Source organism: Triturus cristatus, chromosome 4_2 (genome assembly GCF_964204655.1).
Source record: "Triturus cristatus chromosome 4_2, aTriCri1.1, whole genome shotgun sequence".
In the NCBI taxonomy this organism is placed as follows: domain Eukaryota; kingdom Metazoa; phylum Chordata; class Amphibia; order Caudata; family Salamandridae; genus Triturus; species Triturus cristatus.
Window position 1 is genome coordinate 142,899,016 of NC_140586.1, and position 18,704 is coordinate 142,917,719.

The following is an 18,704-nucleotide window of genomic DNA, read 5'->3' on the forward strand; positions in this document are numbered from 1 at the left end:
GATGTGCGTGTGTGTTTTCGGGCTGGGCCTTCTCCTGGATGCGCTCAGAAGCCCTACCCTCCCCCAGCCCGGCTTCGGAGGGGTTTGGCAGTGGGCGTGTCCGGGCTGCTGCAGGTGTCAGGCTTTGCCCGGCACTGGCTCTGCCCCCTTGGCTCCTGCACAGCCATTGAGGTACCGCTGACACCCGATCCCTCGTCCCCCCCTCTGTATAAAGGCGCACTCCTGGCCTCGGGGACTGCTTCAGCCTCCAGCTCTCCTCTCCGTTACTTGTTGCTCCCTCCGCGCCTCGTCCAGCCCTCACCATGTCCGTCCGCTCCACCCGTGTGTACAAGACCAGCACCGTGGGCGTCCGGCCCGCGGCTAACTTCAGCAGCTTCTCGTACAGCTCCGGGGGCCCGGCCATCTCCCGGGCCAGCGTCTCTCCCTTCAACCTGGGCTCCAGCTACGGGGGCGGAAAGTTCAGCCATGGCTACCGGACGGGCTACAGCTCGGGCAGCACCGGAGGGGGCATCACGGCCGTCAGCGTCAACCAGAGCCTGCTGGCCCCCCTGAACCTCGAGATCGACCCCCAGATCCAGCAGGTGCGGACCCAGGAGAAGGAGCAGATCAAGACCCTGAACAACAAGTTCGCCTCCTTCATCGACAAGGTGAGACGGCGGGGGTGAGACGGGGGTATGTGAGGGTACGGGGGCACTCAGACACAGGGGCACCCGGGCACAGCCCGTGCATGGAACACACGTGAAACTCGAAAGACAACTCCGTCAGGACATGGAGACCGGGGTTCGACTTCATTGGACTCCCCTCACAGGCAGGGCAGACCCAGGCTGCCTCACTCACGGTTCCGGCTCGACCACGTATCCCAGAGTGAACGGCTTCTCTTGGGCCTGCCCACATTTGCCTTGCATGTGCTTAAAGGATGTTTGCTTTCTGGAATGTATAATAAGCTTACATTACACTTCGGCGCACACATAGCCCGGAGTGGGCAGCTGGTGTGCCAAGGTGGCAGCATCGCTTGGGTGCGGGGCGACTGTGATGGGATTGGCACATCCATATATGGAGAGGGCAGATGTGCAGGCGCCGGCAGGCCTGTGCTTTGAAGGTGGTTGCACTTGTGCAGGCAGAGGAGCTGTGTGGTGGTGACAGCTGTCATGGTGTCGCGGTGCTGTGCTGGCACAGGCAGACGCTGTCATTGGGGAAGGGGTGGCTAGGCTGGCACTTCGCCTCTCCAGGTAAAGGTGGCTGTGAATGGGCAGGTCCGCCCCGACCCAGGCTGCCGAACACCGCGCAAAAGAGACGAGTTTAGTGACAAAGTCAGTCCTGGCCTGTGGGGAATGCATGCCCTGCTGGCAGAAGGAGGCACGAGGGGAGGACAGTTTGGTTGGCACTGGGATGCCCTGGGGTTCTGAGGACTGCGGTGAAGGGGCATACAGACCAGTCTATGGAGTGGTTGCTGGCAGAGACACGCCCAGTGGATGGGGACGGGACGGAGCAGTTGACACAGGTACAGCCGGTCTAAGGTGCGACGTCTCAGCTGGCCGAGGTGCGTGCCAGGCAGACTCTCGCCGTTGGAGAGGCTGCGCTGGCACGCGCAGGTAGACCCGGTCTCCGTGGAGGCACGAGCGAGGCAATGGGGCAGGCGCCCCTCTTGCACAGGTGTGTCGGATCTAAGGGGGTCAGCCCGCTGTCACCAGATGACCAGGCGTGGGGAAAGGCCTGCTGTGCTGGTTCAGGGGAGACACCCCTGCTGGGACGGCTCTATCGTCTCGAAGGGGAGGGAGGCAGCGTTGGCACCGGTGTACGTGAATGGTTGGTGCAGGTTCGGGGGCACGAGGCAGTGTGATGCGTCATTGTGCAGGCCTAGGGTAGAGACGCAGTGTTACAGCCTGGCACAGTGGAGGCAGGGTGTACTGCCATAGTGGAGGCAGGGTGTACCGGCACGTGAAGGCAGTGCTGGAGCACGAGCCAGAGGCAGTGCTGGCAGGCGGGTGGCAGTGCTGCAGCCTGGCACAGGGGAAGAAGGCTCTGCTGCCACAGGTTGAGCATCCTGCGGTGGAACCCAGGCTAAGTCACTAAAACTCTCCTCTAGCAGAAGTTTCCTCCCTTTCCTTTCCTTCCCGTCCTGTTCGTGTTCCACAGTCTCTCGAGTTTGTGTCCTTGAACGCGCTGCAGAGCCCTGCCATGTGACAGAGCCAGCCGTAGGACGCGTCTCCAATTTGCTTTTCTCAAAGGGAAAAACCTTCCTGCTTTCTTCTGTGTTTTTCCAGTGTCCACGACAGCGACAGTTTAGAAATACGTCCTTTCCCCTCGCAGCGGCCATGACAGGCCGCGCCCGTTCAAAGGTTGGGGCAAGGCCTGCAGCCTGGCACGGAGTCACTCTCAGGGCCTAAGGGCGGGGCCGCCCACCTGCGACAGGGGCGGGGGTGGCAGCGATGACTCTGGCCGCAGGACAGCGGCTCGTCACAAGCTGGCAGTGCGCGCTCCTGGAACATGGGGAGCAGTCAGTGTACCCACGAAGTGGGGAGCCGTGAGTGCACCTACAGGGCGGGGAGCGGTGTGCCTACCCATGCGATAGGAAGTAGTGAGTGTACCTATCCAATGTATGTGTACCCATGCAGCTGGAAGCAGTGCGTGCACCCTTACAGCAAGAACTAGTGAGTGCACCTATCCAATGTATGTGTACCCATGCAGCAGCAAGCAGTGCGTGCACCCTTACAGCAAGAACTAGTGAGTGCACCTATCCAAATGGGGCAGTGTGTGTACCCCTACAACGGGAAGCCATGAAGGAACATTCACAGCAGGAAGCAGTGAGTGTACCTATCCAATGTATGTGTACCCATGCAGCAGCAAGCAGTGCGTGTACCCTTACAGCAAGAACTAGTGAGTGCACCTATCCAAATGGGGCAGTGTGTGTACCCCTACAACAGGAAGCCATGAAGGAACATTCACAGCAGGAAGCAGTGAGTGTACCTATCCAACGTATGTGTACCCATGCAGCAGCAAGCAGTGCGTGTACCCTTACAGCAAGAACTAGTGAGTGCACCTATCCAAATGGGGCAGTGTGTGTACCCCTACAACGGGAAGCCATGAAGGAACATTCACAGCAGGAAGCAGTGAGTGTATACATAGAGTGGGAAGCAATGAGTGTAGCAATGCAGCAGGACGCAGTGCAGTACCCTTAAAAAAGGGGTAGTGAGTGTACCCAAAGTAAGCACTGACTGTACCCATACAACAGGGAGCTGTAGTGTACCCACAAGTGGGGAGCAGTGAGCGCACCTACAGGGTAGGGAGCAGTGCGTGTACCCGCGCGATAGGAAGTAGTGAGTGTACCTATCCAAAAGGGACTGTGAGTGTACCCATACAGCAGGGAGAAGTAGGTGTACCCATGCAGCAAGACGCATTGAGTGTATCCATAGAGCAGGAGGCAGTGAGTGTACACTTGAAGCAGGAAGCAGTGATTTCATCCATATAGTAATAAGCAGTGAGTGTACTAATTCAGCAAAAAGCAGTGAGTGTATCCATAGAGCAGGAGGCAGTGAGTGGACACTTGAAGCAGGAAGCAGTGAGTGTATCCATAGAGCAGGAGGCAGTGAGTGTACACTTGAAGCAGGAAGCAGTGATTGCATCCATATAGTAATAAGCAGTGAGTGTACTAATTCAGCAAAAAGCAGTGAGTGTATCCATAGAGCAGGAGGCAGTGAGTGGACACTTGAAGCAGGAAGCAGTGATTGCATCAATAGATTAGGGAGCAGTGAGTGTACCAATGCAGCAAAAAGCAGTGAGTGTATCCATAGAGTAGGAAGCAGTGAGTGTACCAATGCAGCAAAAAGCAGTGAGTGTATCCATAGAGCAGGAGGCAGTGAGTGTACACTTGAAGCAGGAAGCAGTGAGTGTATCCATAGAGCAGGAGGCAGTGAGTGTACCAATGCAGCGGGAAGTAGTGAGTGCACCTATCCAAATGGGGCAGTGTGTGTACCCCTACAACAGGAAGCCATGAAGGAACATTCACAGCAGGAAGCAGTGAGTGTACCTATCCAACGTATGTGTACCCATGCAGCAGCAAGCAGTGCGTGTACCCTTTAGAGCAAGAACTAGTGAGTGCACCTATCCAAATGAGGCAGTGTGTGTACCCCTACAACAGGAAGCCATGAAGGAACATTCACAGCAGGAAGCAGTGAGTGTATACATAGAGTGGGAAGCAATGAGTGTACCAATGCAGCAGGACGCAGTGCAGTACCCTTAAAAAAGGGGTAGTGAGTGTACCCAAAGTAAGCACTGACTGTACCCATACAACAGGGAGCTGTAGTGTACCCACAAGTGGGGAGCAGTGAGCGCACCTACAGGGTAGGGAGCAGTGCGTGTACCCGCGCGATAGGAAGTAGTGAGTGTACCTATCCAAAAGGGACTGTGAGTGTACCCATACAGCAGGGAGAAGTAGGTGTACCCATGCAGCAAGACGCATTGAGTGTATCCATAGAGCAGGAGGCAGTGAGTGTACACTTGAAGCAGGAAGCAGTGATTTCATCCATATAGTAATAAGCAGTGAGTGCACTAATTCAGCAAAAAGCAGTGAGTGTATCCATAGAGCAGGAGGCAGTGAGTGGACACTTGAAGCAGGAAGCAGTGAGTGTATCCATAGAGCAGGAGGCAGTGAGTGTACACTTGAAGCAGGAAGCAGTGATTGCATCCATATAGTAATAAGCAGTGAGTGTACTAATTCAGCAAAAAGCAGTGAGTGTATCCATAGAGCAGGAGGCAGTGAGTGGACACTTGAAGCAGGAAGCAGTGATTGCATCAATAGATTAGGGAGCAGTGAGTGTACCAATGCAGCAAAAAGCAGTGAGTGTATCCATAGAGTAGGAAGCAGTGAGTGTACCAATGCAGCAAAAAGCAGTGAGTGTATCCATAGAGCAGGAGGCAGTGAGTGTACACTTGAAGCAGGAAGCAGTGAGTGTATCCATAGAGCAGGAGGCAGTGAGTGTACCAATGCAGCGGGAAGTAGTGAGTTTGTACTTAAAGTTGGAAGCAGTGACTTCATCCATAGTGTAGGAAGCAGTGAGTGTATTCATAGAGCAGGAGGCAGTGAGTGTACCAATGGAAAAGCGGAGCAGTGTGTGCACCCATGCGGGAATAAGCAGTGAGTTCACCCAAAGGGGTACCCGTACATCAGAGAGCTGTGGGGGGACCCATGCAGCAGGGGGCGGCGAGTGGTCCAATGCAGCTGGGGCAGTGAGTGCACACTTATGCAGGAGGCAGTGAGTGTACACTTACAGCAGGAAGTGTACCAATGGTGCAGGCAGTGTTATATGTCCCATGGAGCAAGAGGCTCCACGGTACAGGAGCAGTGTGTGTACCCAGGGAGCGGGGAGTGCACCCGTACAGCAGAGGTCAGTGCATGAACCCACTCAGCGCGGAGCTGTGAGTGCACCAGAGAGAGCAGAGAATACTGCCTTCCAAACTACACCAAAGGCTTCCAATCTCCCTGCATGGCAGGAGTTTGCAATCCCAGACCTCTCTGTTGGCTGCACGCTGCCGGCTGCAGAGATGCCCAGAGCAGCCCTGCAAACCCGGGGACAAGGTGTGAAGAAATCTTCCTCAAGACCACACAACCCAGGTAATATTAAAATATTAACTTCCAATCAAGTGGGTCATTTAATGATTCAATTGCTTAATGGGCTTCTTATTTTTTTAAAAAATCGGTGTTGAAAAGTTTTGGCTTAATGCAGGATGTGGAGAGATTTGTTTGGTCATGGAAACACTTCTGTGTCTTTCACCCCAACATATATATTCATGGAAAGCGACAAGAGACCCTCAGTATGGTTGTGACTTCCAGGTTCCATTGGTCCTCCAATTAGCGCAGGGCCTGCAAGAGGACATACACGGGAAACACTTATGGTAACTAAATAGGACATGCCATTTGGGGCTGCAAGAGTGGGATATTCTAGGAAAGACTTATGCTTTCTTGCAAAGGAGTCAGGAAGGAGATGTTCAGAGCCACCTGCAGTCCTGCTCACACAAGCTGCACACCCATCCCTGTTTGCATGACCTAACCGTGATGTAATAAATTCCATCATTTTTGCGGATAAGATGATCACTTCTCTGTTGCTATCAGGACAGAGGTTTAGCCGTGGTCTGTCTCTATCTAATCTCAGACAGAACTCAGTCTGCAAGAAATCAGCCCATCTCAGTGGTGACCCACCTTGTGCCTTATGGGGAGATCAATTGGTCAATAGGTGACCCAAAGTCTTGTCCATCATGACTTGTGCGGAAGGTAGTTGGCACAATGGAGGCTTGAGTCTTAGGGATCACCAATAGACCTTTTCTGGAGATGAGGCGTAGATTTCTGAATAAGGCACATGTGCATTCACTCCTGAAGAGGGCAGCTTTTAATGGCGATGCTCTTGCCACCCAACCGTTCCATCTACGCCGGCTGCTGAAGAAGATGAGCTTCATCAGGGGACATGATGTTTATATACCAAACAATCTGGATTTGGAGTTGGTCTCTGCACAGCAGCAGAAGATTTATGAATGGCCATGGACTGGGGTTGTATTTCAGCCTTGGTCAAGTCTTGGACTCTATTTCAACCTTGGTCAAGTCTTGGACTCTATTTCAGCCTTGGTCAAGTCTTGGACTTTATTTCAGCCTTGGTCATATCTTGAAAAGCATCCCAGGTGGTCCTGTGATGCCATGTATCACAGCTAGCCTGGATCCATTTTGGAGTCTTGTGGGGATTGCTGCGTCCCTTTTTGATCAATGTATACTTTAAAGTAACGCCATCCATACGCATGAGCTGCAGCACCTCCTTTATGTGACCTCTGAGCTCTCAACAATTTGCTGAGGTGGCTAAAAGCTAGAAAGAAGTGCAGGCGAGGCAAGACAGAACTACTGGTTATCAGTCATGTGAGGGACCTCAGGTTAGATCAAGGGCAGTGTGAACAGCTTTGTGCCTCCTCTCTGCATGACCCAGGCACACAGACTCCATCTTGTCTGTAATTGGAGTCCGGCCCGACACACTCAAGTAGCTGCCATAGTAAAGATTTTTTTTTTAATTCTGAGGACATTTGGTAGGTTGGTGAATACGCTCTGTACTGACGGACCTGAACATGGTCCCCGCTTCCATGCTTTTGGGTCAACACATCTAAAGTAAAGGAAGGCCCTGCACGCAAAGCACACTTGGGCCGAGTTGGCAGCCTTAGAAGTTTAGAATGCTCAGAGTGAGAGAGCAAGTTTGGCTATCTTCCCTGATTCCAAATGATTTTCTACATCAAGGTCATCAAAATGACCTTCTATGTGGTGCAGTCATGCGGGGCCTAGCTATCTTCAGTGTTTCAGTCTATCCTGATGAGACAGAGATGATATCAGGAGTCTCTGGTCCCTCAGAGGTTGCGTGCTTTGCTGGCCGCATGTTTTATACCCAAGGCTGGACCTGAGATCAACAGCGCCTTCCTTAGTTTTGGTCACAGTGAAAGATTTGCAAATCCAGTTGCCAATCCCTACATGATTGCACTTGATTTTCCTATGTGCTGTGACGTGGGCTGAAGTTGACATGCTGGCATGTTACACAGACTACACATAAATATATATAGACGCATTTTATGTTCCGTAATGTGTTCTGAATCCCCATATATTTTATTTGCCTTAACTCACTGTCTCTTGTCTTTAGGTGAGGTTCTTGGAACAGCAGAACAAGATGCTGGAGACTAAGTGGAACCTCCTCCAGAACCAGAAGACAACCCGCAGCAACATGGACAGCATGTTCGAGGCCTACATCAACAACCTGCGGCGGCAGCTCGACAACCTGGGCCAAGAGAAGCACAAGCTGGAGGCAGAGCTGGGGAACATGCAGGGCATGGTGGAAGACTTCAAGAACAAGTGAGAGGAATGGGGAAGGGAGGAGTGTGAGTGTGAGTCTGTCTGTAAGCCTGTCTGAGGAGGGCTGAGGGATTCAGCAAGGAAGAGGTACCAGGAGGCCATGATGCAGCAAGACACTCTAAAGGCTGAGATGACACAGGATCCAGGATTTGTAGGGTGTTTTGCTGCACTCTCCAAACCCCACTGGTTATGTCGTTGATCGCTTAAGGTGGTGCCGTATCGGTACATCTTAAGATAGAGACCTCTAGATAGTACTCGTACAGTTGGGTTTCTAAGATCACCTACAATGAGTCTTTCCGCATTGCCCCTGCCCCTCTAGATTCACCAGTGCAGTGTTCTCCTGAGCTCCCAAGGGAACCTGTTGACTCCTGGATTGTAACACGAACGTCTAATGTTTGATGCAGGATGCCCATTTGACAACGCTACCATTGAGCATCAAACCAGTCAATCGTGATTATTGATAGTGTTTTTGTTGGTTAAGACAGACAGATTCCATAGGATATGTAGGGTTAGTCATTTGCTTCATGAATTAGCACCCCTCAAGTGTCGGTCCTTAAACAGTCTTAAGAACTGGCCCTCCAATGACTGCCCAGTATGAGTAGAGACAGACTTGTTGCTTTGTCACTCTAATAGTGATGCTCACAACAAGGGTGATGCTAGCTGCCTAGCTGTGCAGTGGGTGTGGAGGTTTTTATTGTTGGTGCATGTGCAGTGTCAGGAGCACCCTCTGGTAAAGTGTGCATAGCTTTCATTTTCAGCTTCCAATGTTCCTCTTGTTTATTGTGGACCCTTTACTTCAAGGTGGTTGGTTGAGCCTCACAACTGAAAAAGTTCACTCACACTCACCTTTACCTTGTTGGTGGCAATCTGCACACTTTTAAAGAGTTTTTCACTTTATTGCTGTTCTCCGGAGGATTTATTGTGAGTCTGAACTAACTGAACAATCTTCTCCCAATCCAGGTATGAAGATGAAATCAACAAACGGACAGAGATGGAAAATGAATTTGTTCTTATCAAAAAGGTGAGTTTCTCTTTGAGTTTTAGTGAGCAATCTTCCAGCTCTGGGGTTGCTTCTATCGGCCGCAGCTTGAGGGCAGACTCCCACACTGGCCCAGGACATGGCTCAGTGGAATATTCTAGGAGTACTATCACTCTGGCCCTACTGACCCCTAGTGGACTGCTTCCGGGTCACCATGTCATAGGTCAGAAGGTACAAGGACATCACAGGTGTCTGTCGATCGCATGAGGTGCGGCTATTAAACCTTGTCCCCATAGCTACCCTCTTTCGTCCTCCTCAGCTTAGCTTCCAGAGACTATAACACAATTTAGTAGCACCCTGGTTGCTTTTTTGGGATACATACATTGTTATTGAGTGTTAATGAAGGTTAATAACATGTAATATATTCCCATGTGTGCGCCACTGGGGCTCAACTTTCCCTTTTTTCACTGCAAGGAGCTCTCTTACAACACTTGAGTGTTTTTATCGACATCCCCTGCAGTCCATGGGATGTGGGGCAGTCTGGACCAGTGTGCCCGGGACAGTTGCCCAGATGGTTCTCCTAAACAGGCCCTCAGGGCAGTAGGCAGTTGAGCACAAATGCTTTCATGTGCATCTTTGAATCTTAAACTGTGCTTTTTTAAATGTCGGTGCTTACCAATAGCTATATTATTGCATTTTCCATAAGTAATTTGGCATTTCATTGAATATTACCCAGTGTATACCAAACTCGAGTTGTCTGATTACTCCTTGAGTGGGTAGGGGGGTATGAAGTCCTGCCAGGCCTGCTTCTGAACAGCTTCCTCCTTCTTCTTTTCTACAAGTTCCCGAATACCTCACTTTAACCGCCTTGTTGTTATTGTTTCTTTAGGATGTGGACGAGGCGTACATGAACAAGGTGCAGCTGGAATCCCGACTTGAAGGCCTGACCGATGAAATCAACTTCTTGCGGCAGCTCTATGCGGAGGTGAGGCTCTTGCTTCCGCTGTGGTACTTTGTCATATTCTGCATCTAAGAGCAGCACACAGGAGGCTTCTCTGAAATTTACAACTTATGCTAGGGAACCATAAAGTCAATTTTGCACAGAAGAAGAGTCCTTATCAAAGCCATCCTGGCAAACAGGAATGACAACGGAGGCAAACAAAACTACGGAAGGATGCAGACTATCTTTCCAGTAGCGGCTGCAACCGGATGGGAGTGGTAGGGTAGGGGGAATGAAAAAGATTTGAAAAAACACTCTTACCTGGAATCGCGCCTCTACCTGATCCACTTCATCTTTCTCGGGTCTGGCAGCAAGAAGCACACGGGTTCCCAGGCTCCCCACAGCCAATCCCAATGCTGCAGTGCATCGTTGTGATTGGTCTGAGGGCTGTGGTCCGATGATCAGACAGGCAGTGAGAGACGGCCGGCCAAAGCATCATGCGCACTTACAGAGTCCCCACCACTCCTCCCCTGCAGTGCTCTGGCGTCATGGAGCCCAGCTCCGCCCGCACATAAGCAACTGAGCCACTGCAGTAAGAAAACTAAAATCATAATAACGCTATGTGATTAGCATTTCATTTTTCCACTTTCAATTCCTCAGAGAGCAGAGGGGTGACGCTCCTCCACCTCAGTATCTTTTGTTAATGGATAGGGAAAGGCAGAGCACACCATAGCACCATATTCTGTGCACGCCGTTTGTGTATGTTATATTTTGCTATAAGATATTCTAGCAATTCAGTGCACAAAAGAGGATGGATAGAAATGTAAAAACGTACAGTTCTCATGAAAAAAACAGAAGAAAGCTTCAGCCAGGGTATGTTGGGGAAGTATCACTGGTAAAAACACCAAGCTTTTAAGCATTTTCAGACGTTTGAATGATTTCTCGCCAGTTTAAGATCCTATAGGAGAGAGTTTCAACGCTGCAGTAGCCTTTGCTGGTAGCTCGCTAGCTATTTGCTTCACTGAATACGAGTCTGGGTGTCACGAAATAAACCACCCAGAAGGTTTAGAGTACAGCAGGCAAAGGTTTAACATTCTCACTAAAACCAACCAGCGAGAGAGACGACCGTTCTAGGAAGCCGCAATTCACTTCTATCGCTGTCTGCTCAAATGAGACCGGGGCCCAGGTCAGTCACAGGTGATCCCAGTCCAATATTCGAGGCACTGTCCCACTTCCGGCACCATCATCCATGTGCCCAGTGGTCATCGCAGCAAATGTTAGGCTCACACATAAAGGAGAAGCTCAGCAACAAAGCCTGTCTAGAAGTTCCTTCTCTGTAAAATTCTAAGGTATGAAATCAAAACCAGGAAAAACAGCCAAAGATTTCTCGTTCTTGCTCTGCCCTCGACGTGTAATTATCTTTCCCCCATCAGTTCTAGCTGTTAATACGATATTTGTTTAAGATGATCACTCAATGTATTTCCTTGTTTGAATCACTAAAGTTCTGTGGTGTTTAAGTATAAAATCAGTTTTTTTTATTCATTGTAGTATTATTACATTTCTATTGTTTCCCTAAAATGTTTTGGGGATGTGGTCATATTGCGTGCAGGGCAGTGCCATTTTGTAATGGGGGCGTAAGTTAGAACTCTGCGGATATCCCGTCTGCCGAAATGTAAATACCGTTATATCCTATGGGATTTATATTTCGAGTTCTAAATTAGGCCCTAGGTCTGTAAGTGCTGTAGACTGCAATGGCATTCCAGTGGGAGTGAGTGGGTGTTCGGTACAGTGACTGTGCTCCAGGTCCAACCAATAACCTGTCTCTTCTTCAATGCGACAGGAGCTGAATGAACTCCAGAGCCAGATCTCAGACACCTCCGTCGTCCTCTCCATGGACAACAACCGCAAACTTGACCTGGACAGCATCATCGCCGAGGTCAAGGCGCAGTATGAGGAGATTGCCAATAAGAGCCGGGCTGATGCTGAAAACATGTACCAAATTAAGGTAAATTCTGTGTTTCTCTTCATTTGAGTATGCGCCCTGTAGGCCACTGTGGAGTCTGAAGTCGCCAAAAACAACACTTGCCTTCCCAACATTACCGGATCTTCATATTTTCCGCTTCCTTATCACAAGTAAACATTGGTCCCCTTCCTGACATTCTTGATGGCTTTAGAAGGATGAGAACATTGGCATGAATTAGAGAGAGAAGCAATGCACTAGCACGTATCGCAGACAGACACCTTCGGTGTGTAAGTGACGGGAGCTGTAGGCCTCTCAAGGAGTATGGAAATCATCTTATACATACCAATACAATACACTATAATCCAGTCTATATCAGATCAGCTAGTCCTAGAAAGTGTACGCTGCTTCAGGTGAGCCCCGGAATGGGTGAGTCTCCAGTATGCGCACAGTGAACTGACCGCATAGTGTATGCTAGCCCTGTCTGCAGGCGCGATTCAATGCCCCACGCAAGATGCTCCGCCTCTCGTACCGTGCTGACTCTTTCTTTTTGATTCCCACCATCAGTACCAGGAGCTGCAGACCTCCGCTGGCAGGTATGGAGATGACCTGCGCAGTACCAAGAATGAGATCGCAGAGATGAACCGCGCGATCAACCGGCTGCAGTCTGAAATTGATGCCCTTAAAAATCAGGTATGAAGGTGGATAGTACAGGGAGGGAATACAGGGTCAACCAGACTAGGACTTCTGAGCATTAGGGCAGAGTCGTGCTGGGCCGCAGTCCCACCCAATCAATGTTATTGTGTCATGAACAGCAAAATAGAATTTCTAAAGATTTGGTCACTTTGACACAGCATAAATCACAATTTGTGTATAGAACAGCTCTTGTAGTAACTCCAGAGTTGGCATAGTTGTGTGTGCTATGGACTGGCCCAACACTCTCCTCGCTCCCCTACCCACCTCCTCAACTCACATCTCTCCCTCTTGAGACTCGGGCAGCAGCTTGAGATAGGGGATCTTCACTTGAGTCCAACCCTGCGCATTCAATGGCCCCTAGGAAGGGTAAAGAAAACCAGAGTGATGCTTGGGTCCCCTTACCAACCATGTACAACACCACCATTGAGGCGGGGAGATGGCTGGTGTCGATTTACTTCTAAGCTGCTTTCCTCTTCTCTCTCTGTGCCTGATATCATGTTCTGCCCTGAAATGTCAGTGTTACAAAAACCCTACAACGTGAAACTCCCTTCCATCTTGTATTTTTTTATTAGGTCTCGCCTGACCCAGCGCATGCGCTGGTCTGGCGAGACATTTTGTGAGGGCTCCAAAAAGTGCTACCAGGCCAGCCTAGAGCTGCAGTGCATGTGTCGCGCTTTACCGCGATTACTTTCACTTTCGCGGCCGCACGGCCGCTTTGATGTTTGATCGCGATCACTTTCGCGTCCGTACGGCCGCTTTGATGTTCTCCGTGAGGCTTCAATAGATTGCAGCAGTTAAAACAAGCATTGGCATAGCCAATAGGTCTCGCTTTTGGGACCTTATAAGTGTTTAGTTATGCAACTGTTGCATGGCTAAACACTTATAAGGTCCCAAAGGCGAGACCTATTGGCTATGCCAATGCTTGTTCTTAAAGATCTGTGACCTCTAGCATAATATTTTAAGAACCTGTGAGGTGTTAGACATTGACCAGTGACCTTCCTCTCATTTTGTAGCGTGCCAACCTGGACGCAGCCATCGCTGAGGCTGAGGAACGTGGAGAACTTGCTGTCAAAGATGCCAGGTCTAAACTGGAAGAGCTGGAGGCAGCCCTGAAAAAGGCCAAGCAAGACATGGCGCGCCAGATGCGCGAGTACCAGGAGCTGATGAACGTTAAGCTTGCCCTGGACATTGAGATCGCCACCTACAGGAAGCTGCTGGAAGGAGAGGAGAACAGGTTGGTGCAATAGACCAATTGTAAAATGTAGGCTGCCACCATGTCCATTCAAGAAAGAAATAGGCAACGTTGTCAGTACTGAGAGGCAGGGCTTAATTTGTGTAAAAAAACAAACAAAAAAAGAAGTACCAGGGCTCTTGTCAGAAGGCCACTGCAGCTTACACAACTCGTTGGCCCTGCCAGCGCTGACAATAACCACTGCCAACCATGCCACTTCTACATGGGTGACAACTTGGACTATTCCAGAGTGCCCAAAGCTAGAAGAGTGGCTTGGGCGGCCGGCATTAGTAATTTTTAATGTATAAAGAGACAGCGCCACCATGTGGTAGACTGTCATAAGTACCAGTGCCGACTCTTAAGTGCCAGTGCAGAGTACTGGAAACCACCGTCTCAAATTAAGACTGGAAGGCATGCTCCTTGCCCTGAGACACCACCCACTGTGATGGCTGAATAGGCTTACTTCATTAAGAAAAACAACAAAGTATGTTTCTGTTCGGTGGCTATTTGTCCAATAGAAGCTCTGACATCACTGTACCGCTTGAGCCAATTCATCAGCCATAAATTGACAAATGATTCCAAGTGACAGTGAATTACTCAATGCACATTCTGGCGCAGTTAGCACTCTGAACCACGGCTGAGGCACAGTGCATCAGTTGAGTAAATGATGAAAGGGTCTTTATTCCTAGCAGTTTTGTGGCCTAGTGCCTTGCTCAAAACGTGCAGGTACATCGAACAGCTCCCGGGCTGGGAACGCAAACCAGCCCTGGCAATTAACTCGGATTCAGGGGTTGTGGGGGTGCTGATGAAAACACTGCTGCTGCTGCTTTTGTTACAGGGGGCCTATATTACAGCGCTGCTGGAAAACCATCCCACAGTAACAAAAAAGGCCACCATTGGTCCAAAACAGGCCCCACCCTTCATGCCCACCAGGAAAACGCCCAGTGCTATGGGTGCAAACATTCAAAAGGGCTTCTCAATTCTCGTAATCTTTTTCACTGTATGCGCATAGGACCAAGCAAGCACTGACTGTTCCATTCCTTAATGTTGCATGAAAAATCACCCACAGGCAATTTGACTAATAGTCAACAGTTAATATACACACACACATACCTAGATTTATTTTAAAAAGACAATAGTAGGCCTTGATGTCCGACAAGCACCATAAAATGATATTTAAAGAAGTATAACAAAACTGCTTCAGAGCTGCAATGATGAGCCAATTTCTGAATTCTTTGTGGGGTGCAGCTCTCTGTTGACTGAGGATGGGACGCAGTGCAATTACTTGTCAGTGTAGGATTTTCGCCCCTTAAAGCACCGAAAGCAACAGACTGGGCCAGTTCATGCAGAAGGCTAAGTTCTTGTTAGTCTCCCTATAGTTATAGTATTGTAATGGTGTGGCATGAACAATGCACTGTCCCAGTTAAGCCTATCATGTAATAATCATATCATATTCGCGAATGTTGTGTAACTTTTCTCTGTTACGTCCCAGGTTGGAATCGGGTATGCAGAACATGAGCATTCAGACGAAGACTTCCGGATACTCAGGTACGCCTGCTTTATGTGGCATCCGGAGGCAAGCTGGGCCAGTGGAAAGAATGGGTGTTCAAATTGGGACATCTGGATGCAGCGCCAGATGTTATCAACCAGCCGCGGTCTATGCAGGTAACAGCGGTGGGGCCAGGTAAGGGGGGATTTCGAGGGACGATGCAGAGGAAAAATTAAATAAATAATTAATTTCCCCTCGGCATCGTCCCTTGAAATCCCCCCTTACCTGGCCCCACCGCCTCACCGCTGTTACCTGCACGGACCACGGCTGTCATCAACTGCCCTGGCTGAGAAAGCCACAAGGGAAGGGAATAATTAGTAGAGAATGGGCCATGGTATTCATTAAAGGGGAAATGCCCCCTTACAAACGTCTTTAGAGCCTGACCAAGTTCCTCCTTGCTGTTAATGTTGCCTTCTGCCTTATTTGAAATGCCGCTCCGCCCGTGCTATTTGTATTTCGCTTTGTGATCTACTTGAGCCCCTGAAGTGAGTGGTATCTGAGGAGAACTGCTGTCTGTGGGTACAAAGTAAAAGGCTGCTTTTACTTGTAGATATGAAGGAAACTATAACCTTTTACTTACACCTTTCTGCTGGAATTGGCCTGAAGGCTGCACTCTCTGCCCTCCTCAGATGTGATTTGCGGATTCAAATCTTGACTGTAGCTCACAAAATGGAGGCGACGGGTTAAAAAAGAAAGGGAAAAATAGTACTCCTTTGTAAAATGTTAAAGTAGCAGCAATACTTGATTTTTTCTAGTTCTGGGACCCCTTTAACTCTGACAGAAATGGCAGGACCTTTAATGCAATTTGAAAGTTCTATGTCTGGAGAAGAACACTTGGTATCGAGCAGAAGGGCACATAACTTGGGCACGAGAAGGGGATATAAGTTGGGCTTTGGGAAGAGGTGGTGGGTCTGTGCTGCAGGTGGAGGTGTCTGTGGTAAATGTTTGAGTTGGGGAGGGTTGCAAAGAGAAGGAGGATAGAATTTAATCAGTAAGGGGTGTGATTGAAATATATGCAGCCAGTGGCATAAAAGCTTGGCAGAATTTTGACATTTCACGTATGGGGGCACGCAAGCTCGCACAAAGCTTCATGAAGACGCAATATGCTGGAAAGGAAAGTACTTAACATTTCTTTTAGTACATGCTATCAACTAACAGGAATCTTTCTGGTTTTACTCTCCGCAGTGAGCAGCGGGTACGGCGGCAGCGGGTACGGTGGCGGATACAGCAGCGGTGGATACGGCAGCAGTGGATACGGCAGCAGTGGCTTTGGCTCGGGATATGGCAATACATTCTCGAGTGGAGCCTACGCCGTGAATGCCGCCCCGCTGGAGAGCTCCAGGACAAAGCGCACTGTCCTGGTCAAGACAGTGGAGACCAAAGACGGGAAGGTCACGTCCGAGTCATCCGATTTCTTCACCAAGCCTTGAATAACCCAACAAAACATTTCACTGTTCCTAAGTGCCTTCCGTCAGCTCAGCCTCTCCTGGCAAGCCAAGCCAATTTCTATGGGACTTAAGTTTCAGGTAGATATTGGCAAATGGGAGTACTAAATTCCCTTCATAAGGAATGCCCACTTCAGACACTTGCATCTAGTGTTGAGCGCCTCCCTCAATCCGGCTGACGCAAGGGCGCGGGTGCAACGCGACCCGAGTCACCAAAGGGTTCTTCTGTAACCGTGACCAGGTCTATGAGCTTCCAGGAAAGGCTGAGCTCCCTCCCATCCTCTGCCTATCTCTTCCTGAATTATCCTCCCTGCTTTTCCTGCTAAACACCCTTCTGAGAACTAGAAAAACAACCAAAGCACACCTTCACGCCGAATGTTAATATCAAATATTTGTACACTGCCAGAATCAAATGTGGACTCCCAGTGCTTCTGGCATTCAATCAGCTGACAGCCAATGAAATGGCTGCAAGACATTCATCCTAGAGCCTGCCCCAACAGTAAAGTCCAGATGCGGTGCTAAAGGGTTGAGGATGCCTGTCCCCAGGCACTTCTTGCATCTTCCATACGTCTTGTGCAAATATATGTTCTTTCTGTCACGCTCCCCTGAAAGGAGGCTTCTCTGAGAGGGCTGATTTCATGCAATAAAACGTCTTTTTTGTTTAAGAAGAGTCTGTGTGCTGCTTATTTGGCTAGACTTGGGGTGGGCGACACATCGGTCACTGGCAAATGTTGCCTTACAGCTCTAAGATGCCAGGACCGTCAGCTCACCTCTCATCGCTCAGGCTGGCCCTTCCAGCAGATTTGGCAAGTCGGAGATTTCTTGCACAGTTTCCAGATTTATACAAAAATGTCCCAGCTTCACAAGAGATGATAAAACACTAAGAACCTGTGAGTTACTTTGCCACAAGTGACAAAAAAGAGTGAGTTAGAAGAAACAGGCAATGATTCCGATAAGTTTCTCCTGAGTAAAACCTTATATTTTAGCCCCATCCCCTGTGAGATGCCAATTGCCTCACCTAGATAGCTAGAAAAAGAAAGTCGATTTAAGGTTATGTTATGCTCTGTTCTTTTGCTGACATTTGTATATATATTAATGTATGATAGGTTGTCTGGGAGTGCGTTCCTTGCAGATCTGTGGTTTCCATCGTAGTCCAGAAATGAGTCTTTTGATACGTTTTGAGTAATAAGTACAGGGCCATCTCTGGGTTGGGTAGAAATATTCCTTGAGCAATGGTTGTGTGACGTGATGTAAGCTTTAGACCTGGAATCTAAGAGAGACTGTAATTACACCTGATGGGTAAGATGAACCTTATAGCCAATAGGTGTGCGTTAATTACACATGAAGATTAAAATTAACCTTTTAGCTAATAGGAGTGCGTCCCTTTCACGCCAGCGGCTCGCCAATGTAACAAGACCACGTTAACCCATGCACATATACTTGACCATGGCCAGTAAATAGATATTTTTTTTTACTTGTTCGCAAATTGTGAAATAACCTTACAATCCTGGTCTGTGGAAGGGATTTGGAGACCTGTCTCCACTGCATTGGAACACGAGGCTTGATGAAGTATGTGAGGCCTTGTGCTAAATTACAGTGCACTTCTCTGCACCAACCTGCTGGCCCCCATACTTAGCAAACCAGGTGGTCATATCAAAGGCTTCCAGATGAAGCGATAACCAAAGCCTTTACATCATTATATAAAAAAGTGTCCATGTCATAGGATGGAACACGCTTTTAAACCACGAGATACTAAAAATATGTGTGTGAATGGATGGACAAGGTTTTTAGGCTAGAAAACAACATCATAAGATGATAGTAGATTTCAAGTCACAGGGTGACGAAAGCATTCAGACCTCAAGACTAAAGCTTTCAGTTCATGAGGTAACATAGATATCAAGGTCATAAGATGAAATACATTAGCTCTCATGAGACAATAAATGCTTGAACGTCACAAGATGACACAAACTCCTGGACCATGAGATGATAAAAGATCCCAGAATACACAATATTAAAAGTTGTGAGACAAAGTCT

General features: G+C 49.0%; 1 protein-coding gene across 1 annotated transcript; it reads left to right on the forward strand.

The window, feature by feature from the left end:
- The first annotated feature begins 237 nt into the window (after positions 1–237).
- On the forward strand, positions 238–17,335 carry LOC146833176 (keratin, type II cytoskeletal 8-like). Its single transcript, XM_085600831.1, has 9 exons — positions 238–647; positions 7,662–7,870; positions 8,831–8,891; positions 9,739–9,834; positions 11,630–11,794; positions 12,317–12,442; positions 13,459–13,679; positions 15,169–15,224; positions 16,411–17,335. Exons 1-9 carry the CDS (start codon positions 303–305, stop codon positions 16,653–16,655), a joined length of 1,524 nt encoding a protein of 507 aa, XP_085456957.1. The 5' UTR covers positions 238–302; the 3' UTR covers positions 16,656–17,335.
- Positions 17,336–18,704: the final 1,369 nt, after the last annotated feature.

Coding starts and splice junctions, on each gene's coding strand:
- LOC146833176 (XM_085600831.1), top strand. CDS start 303: ATGTCCGTCCGCTCCACCCGTGTGTACAAGACCAGCACCGTGGGCGTC. Junction 8,892..9,738: donor AATTTGTTCTTATCAAAAAG/GTGAGTTTCTCT, acceptor TTGTTTCTTTAG/GATGTGGACGAGGCGTACAT. Junction 9,835..11,629: donor TGCGGCAGCTCTATGCGGAG/GTGAGGCTCTTG, acceptor TCAATGCGACAG/GAGCTGAATGAACTCCAGAG.